At 43.1% G+C, this 18,240-nt stretch overlaps 1 protein-coding gene across 2 annotated transcripts in view; it reads right to left on the minus strand.

Annotated features, from left to right (window-relative positions):
• TCP11L1 (t-complex 11 like 1) overlaps positions 1 to 18,240 on the minus strand; it is a 68,782-nt gene that overhangs the window by 5,084 nt on the left and 45,458 nt on the right. For both annotated transcript variants that reach the window (XM_060176631.1, XM_007530103.3), the window contains exon 8: positions 6,164 to 6,345. In XM_060176631.1, coding sequence (XP_060032614.1) covers positions 6,164 to 6,345 — 182 coding nt within the window. The remainder of the gene's footprint in view (positions 1 to 6,163; positions 6,346 to 18,240) is intronic.

The raw sequence follows: 18,240 nt of genomic DNA on the forward strand, positions 1-18,240 counted from the left end.
CTTCTAGTGCAGGCACTAAGCCCCAGCAATAACCCTGGAGGCATATAATAATAATAATAATAATAATAACATCACACCTAACTCCTACTGCACTGAAGGAAACTTTTTTAATGTTTATTTATTTATTCCCCTTTGTTGCGCTTGTTGTTTTATTGTTGTATTTATTATTGATGTCGTCATTGCTGGATAGGCCAGAGAGAAATGGAGAGAGAAGACAGAGAGGGGAAGAGAAAGATAGACACCTGCAGACCTGCTTCACCGCTTGTGAAGCAACTCCCCTGCAGGTGGGGAGCCGGGGGCTCAAACTGGGATCTTTACAGTCATCCTTGCATTTTGCACCACGTGTGCTTAGCCCACTGCGCTACTGCCCGACTTCCTGAAGGAAACTTCTATGCTGTGGTCTCTTTCACTCTTTCTCTCTGTCTCTCTCTAAAATATAAACAAACAAGCAAGCAAACAAATAAATCATCTTTCTCACAGAAAAAAGACTAAATAAGAGGGCTGGGTGGTGGCACACCTAATTAAGCACACATATCACAGTACACGAGGACCCGGGTTTAAGTCCCCGCTCCCCACCTTTAGCGGGAAAGCTTTGCAAGTGGTGAAGCAGGGCTGCAGGTGTCTGTCTCTTTCCATCTCTATCTCTCTCTTCCATTTTGATTTCTGGCTGTTTCTGTCCAATAAGTAAATAAAGATAATAAAAAAATTTTTTAAAAAGACTAAATTAAATTGAGTGCCCAGTGAAAATGAGCACAATATCCTTCTACACACTGTCAAAGTGAATGTGGGAAGCCCTCCTACTGGTGAATTATTCTATGAGAAGGCAACTGTCTGTGTCTGGGGGCAAGGTCTTTTGTATAATAGAATCAGGTGAAGCTGCTAGTACCAACTCTGTGCCAGCTCCTGGCCAGTCAGGACCAACAGAGGTGGCAGGGCAGAATGGCGCCCCCTCTCTCTCTTTTTATTTATTTATTTTTATTTCTTTATTGGAGAATTAATGTTTTACATTCAACAGTAAATACAATAGTTTGTACATGCATAACATCCCCCAGTTTCCCATATAACAATACAACCCCCACTAGGTCCTCTGTCATCCTTCATGGACCTGTATTCTCCCCACCCACACACCCACCCCAGAGTCTTTTACTTTGGTGTGTCTTTTTTTTATTAAAACTTATTTTTCCTAGATTTTATTTATTTATTAATGAGAAAGACAGGAGAAAATAAAGAACCAGACATCACTCTGGTACATGTGACGCCAGGGATTGAACTTGGGACCTCATGCCTGATAGTCTAATGCTTTATCCACTGTGCCACCTCCTGGACCACCAGAATGGCACCTTTCAAACCGAGTTTTGACAGAACAGTTCTACAAGAGGGATCACAGATAACAGCTCATATCTACTTCTGGGAAGGAACCTCAGTCTAGGCCTCAGTTCAGCAGACAGCACCTGGCTGGCTGGGGGGGCGGTAGGTAGGCAGTGGCGCACCTGGTTAAGGGCACACACTACAGTGTGCAAGGGGCCTGGGTTCAAGTCCCTGGTCCCCACCTGCAGGAGGAAAGCTTCACAAATGGCAAAGTAGAGCTGCAGGTATCTGTCTCTCTCCTTCTCTCTATCTCCCCCTCCCCTCTCAATTTCTCTCTGTCTCTACCCAGTAATGAAAATAAATAAATAAATAAGTGGATATGCAAAGAGCAGGAAGCTAAGATCATATCCACACAACTCAGCATTTCTTTAGTGACCTTCCCTGGGGCTGTGCTTTCTAAACTGCTGGTTGTGAAGGCAACTTTGAGCAGTAACCAGTTTTGTTGTTGCTGTTGATGTGAGTGAGGTCCTTACACCACTGAGACATATTTTCTACCCGTAGAGTCACCTCATAGACATCAGTATTTTATGGTAATGAGTAAGAATAGATTGAGGGGTTGGTTGGCAGCACACCCAATAGAGCACACACGTCACCATGCCAAAGGATCTGGGTTTGAGCCCCCACCCCCCACCAGTGGGGGGAAACTACAGGAGCCTCTCTTTTTTTTGCCCCTAGGGTTGTTGCTGGGACTAGGTGCCTGAACTATGAATCCACTGCTCCTGGAGGCTATTTTTTCCGTTTTGTTGCCCTTGTTGTTTTATCATTGTGGTTATTACTGCTGTTGTTATTCACGCCGTTGTTGTTGGATAGGATAGAAAGAAATGGAGAGAGGAGGGGAAGACAGAGAGGGGGAGAGAAAGGCAGACACCTGGAGACCTGCTTCACTGTTTGTGAAGCGACTCTCCCGCATGTGGGGAGTGGGGGAGCTCAAACTGGGATCCTTATGCCAGTCCTTGCGCTTTGCGCCACGTGCGCTTAACCCATTGTGCTACCACCAGACCCCCAGGTGTCTCTCTCTCTCTCTTCCTTTCTTTCTTTCTCTTTCTTTCTTTCTTTCTTTCTTTCTCTCTCTCTCTTCCTTTCTTTCTTCCTTTCTTTCTCTTTCTTTCTTTCTTTCTTCCCTTTTTTGTTGCCCTTTTTGTTCTTTTATTGTTGTAGTTATTGATGTCGTCGTTGTTGGATAGGACAGAGAGAAATGGAGGAGGGAAAGACAGAGAGGGGGAGAGAAAGACAGACACCCGCAGACGGGAGTCGGGCTGTAGCGCAGCGGGTTAAGCGCAGGTGGCGCAAAGCACAAGGACCGGCATAAGGATCCTGGTTCGAACCCCGGCTCCCCACCTGCAGGGGAGTCGCTTCACAGGCGGTGAAGCAGGTCTGCAGGTGTCTATCTTTCTCTCCCCCTCTCTGTCTTCCCCTCCTCTCTCCATTTCTCTCTGTCCTATCCAACAACAGTGACATCAATAATGACAACAATAACTTCAACAATAAAACAAGGGCAACAAAAGGGAATAAATAAAATTTAAAAAAAATTTATAAAAAAAAAAAAAGGTTATACCCCAAGGACTCCATAACACCCAACCAAAAAGAGGTGTGTACTCCTATGTTCATAGCAGCACAATTCATAATAGCTAAAACCTGGAAGCAACCCAGGTGCCCAACAACAGATGAGTGGCTGAGAAAGCTGTGGTATATATACACAATGGAATACTATGCAGCTATCAAGAACAATGAACCCACCTTCTCTGACCCATCTTGGACAGAGCTAGAAGGAATTATGTTAAGTGAACTAAGTCAGAAAGATAAAGATGAGTATGGGATGATCCCACTCATCAACAGAAGCTGACTAAGAAGATCTGAAAGGGAAACTAAAAGCAGGACCTGATCAAATTGTAAGTAGGGCACCAAAGTAAAAACCCAGTGGTGAGGGGTAGGCATGTAGCTTCCTGGGCCAGTGGGGGGTGGGAGTGGGCGGGAGGGATGGGTCACAGTCCTTTGGTGGTGGGAATGGTGTTTATGTACACTCCTAGCAAAATGTAGATATATAAATCAGTAGCTAATTAATATGAGAGGGGGAAATCAATTGTATGTCTCAAAGTTTCTCAAAAGACAAACTGAATCTTTTTAATATATAGGCTATGTATTTGATATGCGGACTCTCTCAAAAGCCTAGACCAAGTAGATTAGAAGCTTCCAATAGCACAGCTATATACAAGATACTGGGTACTGTCCAGCAAACCATAACAAAGGGACTTTTCAACGTTAACCCAATTAACAAATAATGTGATGATAATATTAACTATTGAGTGTCTTTTTGAACCCTAAGACAGCAGGAACCTCACATCTTCACTATAGAGCCCCTACTTCCCCCAGTCCTGGAACCCTTGGATAGGGCCCACTTTCCCGTATGCATCTCCCAATCCAAACCAAATAACATTGCATCTGCCGATCACAACCTAACCAAAGCAACGATTGCTACCTCAACATGCTTCACCTCAGAATGTATCCAGAGACTTCACGTGTGGAATGACAACCCTTCAGCTTCATTACTCGGGTGAGACCTTTCCTTTAATAGTACACTCTAATTTCATCTCAGGTAGTTCACTTTCTAACAAAGTCCCATAACCTAGATATACACCAGTTTCTGTGAGAGAGAGCTTATGTGCACACGTATCCATAAACTACTGCAAAATATATACCTGAAAGCAGGACTACACTAGAGTTTGCAGTGAGTACCTCCCTAACACTTCCTCTCCACTATTCCAAGCTTGGGATCCATGATTGCTCAACAAATTGTTTGGCTTCATATGTTAACTCTGTTTTCAATCACCAGGTTCCAGATGCCACCAGGATGCTGGCTAGGCTTCCCTGGATTGAAGACCCCACCAATGTGTCCTGGAGCTCAGCTTCCCCAGAGTCACACCCTACTAGGGAAAGAGAGAGGCAGACTGGGGGTATGGACCGACCAGTCAACGCCCATGTTCAGCGGGGAAGCAATTACAGAAGCCAGACCTTCTACCTTCTGCATCCCTCAACGACCCTGGGTCCATGCTCCCAGAGGGATAGAGAATGGGAAAGCTATCAGGGGAGGGGGTGGGTTATGGGGATTGGGTGTTGGGAATTGTGTGGAGTTGTACCCCTCCTACCTTATGCTTTTGTTCACTAATCCTTTCTTAAATAAAAAAAAAAAAAAAAATTTATAAAAAAAAAAAAAGACACCTGCAGACCTGCTTCACCGCCTGTGAAGCGACTCCCCGGCAGGTGGGGAGCCACAGGCTTGAACCGGGATCCTTCCACCGGTCCTTGCGCTTTGTGCCAGGTGCGTTTAACCTGCTACGCCACCACACGACTCCCTGGTGTCTCTCTATCTCCCACTCCTCTTTCAATTTCCCTCCATCCTATCAAATAAAAAATAAAAAGAATAACAAGAATAATAAAACAACAAGGGCAACAAAAGTGAACAAATAAATAAATAAAAAGGAATAAAAATATTTTTAAAAGAAGAAAGAAAAAATAGGAGGAAAAAATGGCTGCCAGGAGCAGTGAATCTGTACTGCTGGCATCAGGCCCCAGCAACAACCCTGGTGGCAATAAAAAATAAGAAGACAGGTGGCATAAAGCGCAAGGACCAGGGTAAGGATCCCAGTTCGAGCCCCCGGCTCCCCACCTGCAGGGGAGTCGCTTCACAAGCAGTGAAGCAGGTGTGCAGGTGTCTGTCTTTCTCTCCCCCTCTCTGTCTCCCATCCTCTCTCCATTTCTCTCTGTCCTATCCAACAACAATGACATCAAGAACAACAACAATAGTAACTACAACAATAAAACAAGGGCAACAAAAAGGAATAAATAAATATTTAAAAAAATAAGAAGAGGGAGTTGGGCGGTAGCACACTGGGTTAAGCACACATGGCGCAAAGAGCAAGGACCCCGGTTTGAGCCCCCAGCTCCCCACCTCCAGGCGGTGAAGCAGGTCTGCAGGTGTCTATCTTTCTCTCCCCCTTTCTGTCTTCCCCTCTTCTCTCCATTTCTCTCTGTCCTATCTAACAACAAAGGCATCAATAATAATAACTACAACAATGAAAAACAACAAGGACAACAAAAAGGGAAATAAATAAAAAACAAAAAAAAGAAGAAAGAACAAAGAACTGAATTGAAAGCATCAGGACATACTACACATGGTTAAGCTTCACTTTGTGATGTTTTCATTTCAGTTACATATGTGTGACAGTATGTACTAGGTCACGGGATAATCAATTTCTTACTATGCGTACTGTTTACCTGTATTTAAAAGCCACTATCCTGGAATAGTGAGGACCCTAGACATGATTCTGTTTTTGACTACATCACCCTGGAGAAATTCTGCTGAGATAAAGAAAGTGAGCAAGGTCTCTTCTTCCTTTTTTTTTTAATATTTATTTTTATGTATTTATTCCCTTTTGTTGCCCTTGTTGTTTTATTGTTGTAGTTATTATTGTTGTCATTGTTGTTGGACAGGACAGAGAGAAATGGAGAGAGGAGGGGAAGACAGACAGAGGGAGAGAAAGACACCTGCAGACCTGCTTCACCGCCTGTGAAGCGACTCCCCTGCAGGTGGGGGGCCAGGGCTTGAAGCAGGATCCTTATGCGGGTCCTTGTGCTTAGCGCCACCTGCGCTTAATCCGCTGCGCTACAGCCCGACTCCCGCAAGGTCTCTTCTTAAGTCCTAGAGAGCATCCCCAGATTCTGGGAGACTCTCATTTCAGTCAGTTCTATACCACCCACTGCCTCCCACCCAACCACTCTACTGGTCTTGGTTACTTACGGCGAATGCATATCTGTTAATAGAATCTTCACAATCGTTTTGAGCTTCTCAGCAAAGGTGGCCTGGCTGGAAATTCCTGGGCCTGTCATGCTGAACGTGACAAGCAGCACAGCCCCTAAGATGGTCAAGTGTTCCAACTGAAGCTGGAGCTCTTGGAAGCGAGACTGGTCCATTAAAACTGTCTGCAGTGAATACAACAGAAATCATTCCTGAGCTAGAGATTCGGACTGGCCAGCAGAGGGTGGTGGAGTTACATCCTTCGTATCATGTCTCCAAAGTCCCTGTCAGAATTTTCTAGTTATTTCAGGGCTATAGAGAGTGAATTTCGGGAGTTGGGTGGTAGTGCAGCGGGTTAAGCGCATGTGGCGCAAAGTGCAAGGACTGGAGTAAGGATCCCGATTCAAGCCTCCAGCTCCCCACCTGCAGGGGAGTCGCTTCACAGGCGGTGAAGCAGGTCTGCAGGTGTCTTTCTCTCCCCCTCTCTGTCTTCCCCTCCTCTCTCCATTTCTCTCTGTCCTATCTAACAACGACGACATCAATAACAACAACAATAACAACTACAACAACAATTAAAAAAAAGACAAGGGCAAAAAAGGGGAAAATAAATAAATAAAATTTGGAAAAAAAAAAAAAAAAAAGAGTGAATTTGGAGTAGGGCACCAAAGTAAAAACCCTGGCTTGAGGGTGAGGGTGAGGGTGAGGGTGGATGTTCAGCTTCACGGGGGTGGAGGGGGTGGGGGGTGGGGGGGATGGGATGGGTCACAGCCTTTTGGTAGTGGGAATGGTGTTTATGTACACTCCTATTAATTTGTAGTCAAATAAATCACTGTTTAATTAATATGAGAGGGGAAAATTGATTGAATATCTCAAACTTTTTAATTCACAGGCTGAGTCTTTTTAATACATAGGCTGAGTCTTTGATCTGTTGACTCTCTTAAATGCTTAGACCAGGGAAAACAGAAGGAACTGGTGGCACAGCTCTATACAACTAATGTCAAAGGACATAAATTATGGTGATGTTGTGTATGATACAGCAAATCCTAACAAAAGGTTTTTTTTTAAGTTAACCAAATTACCAAATAATGTGATTATAGTAATAACTATCTATTGTCTTCTTAAATTCTAAGACAGTAGGAACCTCCCGCTTCCTCTATAGAGCCTATATTTCCCCTAGTCCTGGAACCTCTAGGGTGGGACTCACTTTCCTGGAAGCTTCACTCAATTCATACCAAATGATATTGCATCCGCTAATCCCAACCTAATCAATGCAACGAGTATCACCTCAACATGCTTCACTTCAGACTATGTCCAGAGACTTCAGGTGTGGAATGTCAACCCTTCAGCTTCATTACTTGAGACCTTTCCTTTCATAGTATTCTCTAATTCCATTCCAGTAGGTTCACTTCCTAACAAAGTCCCAAAACCTAGATACAGACCAGGTCCTGTAAGACAGAGCATATGTTCACATGTGTCCATAAATTAGGGCAAAATATATACCTGAAAGCAAAAATACACAATAGTCTGTAGTGAGTCAGTATCAAGTTCATAATGAAATAGTGTCTATTTAGACTTAGATACCCTCCTCACCTTCTTCCTATTACAGTTCTCTCACTCACCCCGAAGCTAACCTTATCAAAGCAAGGACTGCAAAAGCTGAATAAGGGCAAGAGACTGGCATACTTTAACGATGACTCCTTAGTCACTATCAGGCCACCCCATCAGCTGGGGCCCTAATTGGGGAGTCCTGAGATTCCCAAACAGACATGATGGGCCTGGATCTCGAATAAATCCCTCTCTCCACTGTTACTGATCATCTCTAACAGGAACAACACAATAGACCCCTTTGTGGGCCCCCATAGGACCTTGCCCTAAACTTGGATCAACAATGTTAGACAATGTTCATTCCTCGGGAGGCTGGACAACATACTCTATGCTACACCTGACGAAGATGAGTCCTGATATTGGGGCAGCTTGGAACGTTCCTACTTATGACCACAGAATGTGAGCTCAGATCTACAGGGATGCAGAGGTCACATAGGCTCCTAAGCTGATTATGGGCCCCAGATCACATCAAATCGATGGGGTTTACAGTCAACAATATACTCCTTTCCCATATTATGGAGCTACTCTCTTCTCTGATCCAGCTTTCTGGTCCTTTTTTCCAACCATGACATCATCTCCCCAGACAATAACTTGGATCCACTGGCATATCAGATTTCAGGCTCAGGGGAAAAAAGAAAAGAAAAACTAGTATAGCTACAGGCCCTTTGGAATATAACTAAAATATGCCTACTAGCTATCTACAAAATGGAGAGGCCCCCAACTCTTCATCTGCTCTATTCCAGCCTTTAGGTTCATGATTAGTCAACAATTTGTTTGGCTTTGCATGTTAACTCTCTTTTTAACCACCAGGTTCCAGATGCTAGCATGATGCCGACCAGACTTCCCTGGACAGACAACCCCACCAATGTGTCCTGGAGCTCTGCTTCCCCAGAGCCCTTCCCCACTAGGGAAAGAGAGAGACAGGCTGGGAGTATGTATCGACCTGTCAACACCCATGTTCAGCGGGGAAGCAATTACAGAAGCCACACCTTCTGCATCCCACAATGACCTTTGGTCCATACTCCCAGAGGGTTAAAGAATAGGAAAACTATTAGGAGAGGGAATGGGATACAGAGTTCTGGTGGTTGTTGTACCCCTCTTATCCTATGGTTTAGTCAATGTTACCTTTTTATAATAAAAAATAAAAATAAATAAGTAAATAAAGAGTGAATTATCCTTCTATCTCCAGTTGTTTCTCCCTCTGAAGCAACACAGCAGGAGCATTCACCAGAAACATGAGATGGACTAGGCCACATGATTTAATTTAGCATGCCCTTATTCAACTTAATTCGTCCTGAGTCTTAAGCAAAATAGTGGTTCCTACTTCACTAAGTTGTTTTAACATCCACCCACACACACGTTGTTTTAATAATGAAGAGACCATGTGTACAGAGTCACAGGCAAAACCAACACTCAATAAGTAAGAGCTACAACATTAAAAGAATAATGAAGGCGGGTGAGACAGCATAATAGTTGCCCACCAAAAAAGACTTTCATGCCACAGGCACTGATGCCCCAGGTTCAATACTCAGCACTATGATAAACCAGTGCTAAGCAGTGCTCAGAAAGAAAAAAGAAAGGAAGAAGAGAGGAAGAAAGGGAGAGAGGAAGGTAGGAAGAAAGGGAAAAGTCATCAGAGCCAAGTGACAGGCTTGTTCCAGTTTATCCGGGAATGTCCCAGTTTTTTTTCTTAATATTTATTTTTTTATTTCCTTTTGTTGCCCTTGTTGTTTTATTGTTGTAGTTATTGTTGTTACTGATGTCGTTGTTGGTGGATAGGACAGAGAGAAATGGAGAGAGATGGGGAAGACAGAGAGGTGGAGAGAAAGATAGACACCTGCAGACCTGCTTCACTGCTTGTGAAGTGACTCCCCTGCAGGTGGGGAGCCGGGGTCTCGAACCAGGATCCTTACACCCGTCTTTGCACTTTGTGCCACCTGCACTTAACCCGCTGCACTACCATCCGACTCCCACATCCCAGTTTTAAAAGTGAAACTGCCAAATTCTGAGAACTATCTCCCCACCTCACAGTCCTAGGCAAACCAGGACAGACAGACAGACACCTTGTTCAGACCACTGGGAGAGGAGGGCAGGAATTCCTTTCAGGTAGAGACTCTACTGGTTCACCTTGGTAAAGAGGCTCTCAGGAACTAGTAGGTAAGAAAGAGAAAAATCAGGCTGGGTATGTACAGGCTTTGCAAGTACTGAGATCTGGATTCAGTCACTAGCAGCACAAGGAGGAAATAAGGAGAGAGGTATTAAATAGAAAGAATAGGTGGTTCAAGCCTGGCCCCTACTGCATTGAAGGAAGAAGCTTCAGTACATGGTCTCTTTAAAAAAAAAATTACATTTATTTTCCCTTTTTGTTGCCCTTGTTTACTATTGTTGTTGTAGTTATTATTGTTGATGTCGTCGTTGTTAGGACAGAGAGAAATGAAGAAAGGAGGGGAAGACAGAGGGGAAGAGAAAGATAGACACCTGCAGACCTGCTTCACCACTTGTGAAGCGACTCCCCTGGAGATGGGGAGCCGGGGGCTCCAACCGGGAGCCGGTCCTTGCACTTTGCAGCACCTGCGCTTAACCCACTGCTACCGCCGACTCCCACATGGTCTCTTTTATTCTGTCTCTCTTCTCTCTGCCACTCTGGCAATAAATTAATTAATTAATTAATTAAAAAATCTGGAAAGCAGATGATGAGTGAATTTCCATGACCACATCCCTGAGTCCTGCCACTTTTGCTGGTAAAAGCTGAGACCTACTAAACTACGCGGGTGAGATATAGCTCATTCAGCACAGCACGCATCTTACCATGTTCACAGCCTCTGGGTTTGAGCCCCAGAAACACATGGGACTCCCCTGAACAGCGCCAGGGTTGCTCCATGGACCATGAAGGTGGTGCTGTGGAATCTGTGTACTAGCTTTTCCCCACAAACCCCCACCACACACACCCCCGCCACACACACACACACACACACACACACACACACACACACACACACACACACACACACACACACCTACATCTTCCTAAGCAAAAAGTGCAAAAGCTGGGTCCAGGAAGTAGTATGCCTCTGAGCTGATGCCCCAACCATGCATTAAAAATACAAACAGAAGGGGGTCAGTCTATAGTGCAGCGGGTTAATCACATATGGCGTGAAACTCAAGGACGGGCGTAAGCATCCCAGTTCGAGCCCCGGCTCCCCACTTGCAGGGGAGTCGCTTCACAGGTGGTGAAGCAGGTCTGCAGGTGTCTATCTTTCTCTCCCTCTCTCTGTCTTCCCTTCCTCTCTCCATTCCTCTCTGTCCTATCTAACAACGACATCAGTAACAGCAACAATAACAACTACAACAACGATAAAAAAACAAGGGCAACAAAAGGGAAAATAAATAAACATAAATATTAAAAAATAATAACTACAATAATAAAACAAGGGCAACAAAAGGGAATAAATAAATAAATATTTTTTTAAAACCCAGAAAACAATCTGGGGTCTTAGTTCAGAATAGTCAAGAAGTAAAAACTGGTAGGGAAGTACGTCGACTGGCAGGGCATCAAACTTGCCTGCCTGAGGTTCCTGGTTCAACCCCTAGTGCTGCATGTACCAGAGTAGCACTCTGGCTCGTCTTTCTTCCTCTCTGTCTCAAACGTAATAAATAAAATAAACCTTTAAAAAAGGGAAGTGAAAAGTCTCTTTGGAAACTAAGGTTCTTCTGTTGTTAAACAGGGATTCTTCAGCAGATTTACCTCCCCCCCTTGTCTTTTCATTGAGAGGTTAAATGTTCACAGCACACTTGTTGGCACATGGGTACAAACATGACAGGTGTCTGCAGAACACTCTCTCCCACACACACACAGCTTAGGCCCTTATTTTCTGGCTGTTAACTTCAGTTTGTTACTCAGCACCCTCTTTGTTTGACGTACCATGCAGTACTTGAGTTTAGGATTACCAAGGACTAAGTTTGAGAGTAATGAGAGTATGAAAACATCACCTTATTCACAGCTGAGCTTTAAGAGACAGGTCAGGATAAGAATTAGAATTGAGGGAGTCGGGCGGTAGCGCAGTGGGTTATGCGCACGTGGCGCAAAGAGCAAGGACCAGCATGAGGATCACGGTTCGAGCCCCCAGCTCCCCACCTGTAGGGGAGTCGCTTCACAAGTGGTGAAGCAGTCTACAGGTTTCTATCTTTCTCTCCCCGTCTTCCTATTCTCTCTCCATTTATCTCTGTTCTATCCAACAACGACGACAACATCAACAACAATAATAGCTACAACAATAAAAAAAAAAAACAAGGGCAACAAGAAGGAAATAAATAAATGTTAAAAAAAAAACATAAAATATGAACAACTATATGCCATCAAGCTAGAGAACCTGGAAAAAATGGATGATTTCCTAGATACCTACCAACTTCCAAAACTAAGTAAAGAGGAAGTAGATAATATGAACAGGCCCATCACAGCTAATTAAATTAAAACAGTCATCAAAAATCTTCCCAAAAATAAAATTCCTGGACCAGATGGTTTTACAAATGAATTCTACAAAACCTTCAAAGAAGAACTAATACCTCTACTTTTAAAAGTCCTCCAGAAGATTGAAGACACTGGAGTACTCCCTGCCAGTTTCTATGAAGCCAACATCACTCTGGTACCAAAAGCAGACAGGGACACAACCAAAAAAGAAAACTACAGACCAATATCTCTGATGAACATAGATGCGAAAATATTGAACAAAATTCTAGCCAACCGGATACAGCAGTCTATTAAAAAAGATTGTTCATCATGACCAAGTGGGGTTTATCCCAGGCATGCAAGGTTGCTTTAATATATGTAAATCAATCAGTGTGATCCACCACATCAACAAAAACAAGACCAAAAGCCACATGGTCATATCAGTAGATGCAGAGAAAGCCTTTGAAAAAATACAACATCCCTTTATGATCAAAACACTACAAAAAATGGGAATAGATGGAAAATTCCTGAAGATAGTGGAGTCTATATATAGCAAACCTACAGCCAACATCATACTCAATGGTGAAAAACTGGAAGCATTTCCACTCAGATCAGGTACTAGACAGGGCTGCCCACTATCACCATTACTATTCAACATAGTGTTGGAAGGTCTTGCCATAGCAATCAGGCAGGAGCAAGGAATTAAAGGCATACAGATTGGAAGAGAAGAAGTCAAACTCTCCCTATTTGCAGATGACATGATAGTATACACAGAAAAACCTAAGGAATTCAGCAAGAAGCTTTTGGAAATCATCAGGCAATACAGTAAGGTGTCAGGCTACAAAATTAACATTCAAAAGTCAGTGGCATTCCTCCATGCAAACACTAAGTTAGAAGAAACTGAAATCCAGAAATCAATCCCTTTTACTATAGCAACAAAAACAATAAAATATCTAGGAGTAAACCTAACCAAAGAAGTGAAAGACTTCTATCTTTCTCTCCCCCTCTCTGTCTTCCCCTCCTCTCTCCATTTCTCTCTGTCCTATCCAACAACGACAACAACAATAATAACTACAACAATAAAACAACAAGGGCAACAAAAGGGAATAAATAAATAAAATAAATATTAAAAAAAAAAGAAGTGAAAGACTTGCACACTGAAAATTATGAGTCATGGGAGTAGGGTGGTAGCACAGCGAGTTAAGCGAAGGTGGCGCAAAGCCAGAGGACTGTGTAAGGATCCCGGTTCGCACCCCCAACTCCCCACCTGCAGGGGAGTGGCTTCACAGGCGGTGAAGCAGGTCTGCAGGTGTCTGCTTTCTCTCCCCCCTCTGTCTTCCCCTCCTCTCTCCATTTCTCTCTGTCCTATACAACAACAACAACAATAACCACAACAATGTTAAACAACAAGGGCAACAAAAAAGGGAAAATAAATAAATTAATTAATTAATTAATTAATTATGAGTAACTACTCAAGGAAATTGAAAAAGACACAAAGAGGGCCCAGGTAGTAGTGTACCTGGTTGAGCGCACATGTTACAGTGCACAAGGACCCAGGTTTGAGCCCCTGGTCCCCACCTGCAAGGGGAAAGCTTTACAAGTGGTAAAGCAGGGCTACAGGTGTCTCTCTTTCTCTCTCTCTATCTCCCCCTACCTTCTTGATTTCTGACTGTCTCTATCCAACAAATAAAGATAATAAAAAAATTTTTTTAAAGAAAAAGACACAAAGAAGTGGAAAGATATTCCATGTTGATAGGTTGGAAGAATTAACTTCATCAAAATGAATATACTACCCAGAGCCATATACACATTTAATGCTATTCCCATCAAGATCCCAAGCACATTTTTTAGGAGAATAGAACAAATGCTACAAATGTTTATCTAGAACCAGAAATGACCTAGAATTGCCACAACAAACTTGAGAAAAAAGAACAGAACCGGAGGCATCCATTCCCAGATCTCAAATTGTATTATAGGGCCACTGTCATCAAAATTGCTTGGTATTGGAACATGAATAGACACACTGACTAGTGGAATAGAATTGAGAGCCCAGAAGTGAGCCCCCACACCTATGGACATCTAATCTTTGACAAAGGGGCCCAGACTATTAAATGGGGAAAGCAGAGTCTCTTCAACAAATGGTGTTGGAAAGAATGGGTTGAAACATGCAGAAGAATGAAAGTGAACCACTATATTTCACCAAATACAAAAGTAAATTCCAAGTGGATCAAGGACTTGGATGTTAGACCAGAAACTATCAGGTACTTTGAGGAAAATATTGTCAAAACTCTTTTTCGCATACATTTTAAAGACATCTTCAATGAAACGAATCCAATTACAAAGAAGACTAAGACAAGTATAAACCTATGGGACTAAATCAAATTAAAAAGCTTCTGCACAGCTAAAGAAACTACTACACAAACCAAGAGACGCCTCACAGAAAGGGAGAAGATCTTTACATGCCATACACCAAACAAGAGTTTAATAACCAAAATAGATAAATAACTTGTAAATCTCAACAACAAGACAACAAATAGCCCCATCCAAAAATGGGGGGAGGACAGAGACAGAATATTCACCACAGAAGAGATCCAAAAGGCTGAGAAATACATGAAAAAATGCTCCAAGTCTCTGATTGTCAGAGAAATGCAAATAAAGAAAACAATGAAATACCATTTCACTCCTTTGAGAATGTCATACATCAGAAAAGGTAACAGCAGCAAATGCTGGAGAGGGTGTGGGGTCAAAGGAACCTTCCTACACTGCTGGTGGGAATGTAAATTGGTCCAACCTCTGTGGAGAACAGTCTGGAGAACTCTCACAAGGCTAGAAATGGACCTACCTTATGATCCTGCAATTCCTCTCCTGGGGATAGATCCTAAGGAACCCTGTTGGGGTTCCATCCAAAAAGATCTGTGTACACATACGTTCTTGGCAGCACAATTTGTAATAACCAAAACCTGGAAGCAATTGAGGTGTCCAACAACAGATGAGTGGCTGAGAAAGTTGTTGAGATATATATATATATATACACACAATGGAATACTGCTCAGCTATTAAAAAAAAAAAAAAAAGGTGACTTCACCTTTTTCAGCCGATCTTGGATGGACCTTGAAAAATTCATGTTAAGTGAAATAAGTCAGAAACAAAAGGATGAATGAATATGGGATGATCTCACTCTCAGGCAGAAGTTGAAAAACAAGATCAGAAAAGAAAACACAAGTAGAACCTGAACTGGAATTGGAGTATTGAACCAGAGTAAGACTCTGGGGTGGGTGGGTGGGGAAAATACAGATCCAAGAAGGATGACAGAGAACCTAGTGGGGGTTGTATTGTTATATGGAAAACTGGGAAATGTTATGCATGTACAAACTATTGTATTTACTGTTGAATGTAAAACATTAATTCCCCAATAAAGAAATTTAAAAAAAAAAAAAAGAATTAGAATTGACAGGGAGTCGGGCAGTAGTGCAGTGGTTTAAGTGCATGTGGAGCGAAGTGCAAGGACCAGTGTAAGGATACTGGTTCAAGCCCTGGACTCCCCACCTGCAGGAGGTCGCTTGACAAGCAGTGAACTAGGCATCTATCTTTCTCTCCCCCTCTCTGTCTTCCCCTCTTCTCTCCATTTCTCTCTGCCCTATCCAACAATGACATCAATAACAACAACAATAAAAAGGGTAACAAAAGGAAAGATAAATAAGTAAAAAATAAAAAAAAAAGAATTAGAATTGACCTAGATTATCCTCCTCACCTCCTACTCCACATCCCTCAATAACTTCAAAGCTAACACTGTCATACAAAATAGGGACTACAAACACTGAATAAAGGCAAAAGACTGGAATACTTTAATAATGACTCTTTAGTCACTACCAGGCCACCCCATTACCTGGGGCCCTGGTCAGGGAGTCCTGGGATTCCCACATAGACATGGTGGGCCTAGACCTCTAACAGATCCCTCTTGCCACGGTCACTGGTGTCATCAGGAACAACATAATGAACCACTTTGTGGGCCCCTATAGGACTGTGCCCTCAATGTGGATCAACCATGGTAGGGAATGTCCAAAGGGAGGTTGGATAACATACTCTACCTATCACCTGAGGATGATGGGGCCTGAAATTAGTACAGCCTGGAATGTTCCTTGCCGGGACCACAGAATGAAAACTTAGACCTACAGGGATGCAGAGGTTACATAGGCTCCTGTGCTGACTATGGGCCTCAGATCAAATCTATGGGGTTTACAGTTAACAATATTTATATACTTTTCCCATATTTGGGAGTTACTCTCTGCCCTGATCCAGCTTTCTAGTTCTTTTTCCAACCATGGCACCATCTCCCCAGACAATAACTTAGGTTAGATGTCAAGCTCAGGTAAAAACTAGTAAGATCATGGGCCCCTTGGAATATACCTAAAATCGACCTACTAGCTTTTTCCAAAATGGAGACCCCAAATTTTATCTGTAATATTCATCTTTAGGTTGATGATTTGTCAACATTTTTTTTTCTGCCTTATATCTTAACTCTTTTTTAGTCACCAGGTTCCAGATGCTACCATAATGCCAGCCTGACTTCCCTGAGCAGACGACCCCACTAAGGTTTCCTGGAGCCCCACCTCCCCAGAACCCTACCCCAGAGAGAGACCGGCTGGAAGTATGGATCAACCTGTCAATTCCCATGTTCAGTGGGGAAGTAATTACAGAAGCCAGACCTCAACCTTCTGTACCCCATAATGACCCTGGATCCAGGCTTCTAGAGGGACAAAGAATTGGAAAGCTTTCAAGAGAAGGGATTAGATACAGAGTTCTGGTGGTGGGAATTATATGGATTTGTACCCCTCTTATCCTATGGTCTTGTAAATACTTCCATTTTGTAAATAAATAAATAAATAAATAAATAAAAGAATTGTCCTCTAAGAAAGACACCACTATTCATAAGCTGCCCCACACCACACCACACACACACACACACACACACACACACACACACACACACACACACTTCCTCTGGAAAGTCTCCTCTGGCACAAAAGAGGAAACTCAGAAACAAGAATCTGAATCTTAAGTCTACAATGTGTTCAAAGGAATAAAATAAGGAACTTAAATAAAAAGGTATTTAGAGAAGCAGCAGGATCAGAGGCTGGAGATAGAAGTCCGGGTGCCCTCAAAAAAGAGGGGAAGTCTATCTACACTCAAAGCAGCTATGTACAGATAACATGGGGAAATCCCTTATTAGTCATCTCCTTAGAGAATTGTAGCAGTTAGAAGTTATTGTGGGAGCCAGGAGACAGCTGACTCAATAGAGCACAAGCTCCAGCATGCCTGATGACTGGGGCCCAAACCCCATCGCCACCACCACACAGGAGCACCATGTAAAGAGGAAGTAGTTTCACGAGTGACAGAGCAGTGCTATGGTGTCTACTTCCTTCTCTCTGTCTCTGTCTCTTGCCCACTATCTGGAAAAGGAGGAGGAGGAGGAGCCGACCCTTCACTCTGGTCTTCCCATAGAGTTAAACATAATAAGAACCCAAAGAAAATTACACACATTGCTGGGCCAAGACAATAACTTGAAGAAAACCCCTAAATTCAACAATGGTATATAAACTACCTAAAGAAAACTTCAGGTGCCGGGTGGTGGCACACTTGGTTAAGCGCACATGTTACAGTGTGCAAGGATCCAGGTTCAAACCCCCAGTCCTCCCCTGCAGGGGAAAGCTTTGCAAGTGGCAAGGCAGTGTTTCAGCAGCGCTCTCTCTCTCTCTCTCTCTCTCTCTCTCTCTCCCTTTCTTTCTTACCAGAGCACTGCTCAGCTCTGGCTTATGGTGGTGCGGGGTTGGGGGTGGGAGGTGGTTTGAACTTGAGACTTTGGAGCATCAGGCATGAGAGTCTCTTTGCATAACCATTATGCTATCTACCCATGCCCTCTCTTTCTCTCTCTCTCCCCTTTTTCTTCTCAATTTCTTTCTGTCACTGTCTAATAAATAATAAATACAATACAATAAAAAAAAACCCTCAAAATAAGAAAACTCAAAAC

This window comes from Erinaceus europaeus, chromosome 17 (genome assembly GCF_950295315.1).
Source record: "Erinaceus europaeus chromosome 17, mEriEur2.1, whole genome shotgun sequence".
Classification (NCBI taxonomy): Eukaryota; Metazoa; Chordata; class Mammalia; order Eulipotyphla; family Erinaceidae; genus Erinaceus; species Erinaceus europaeus.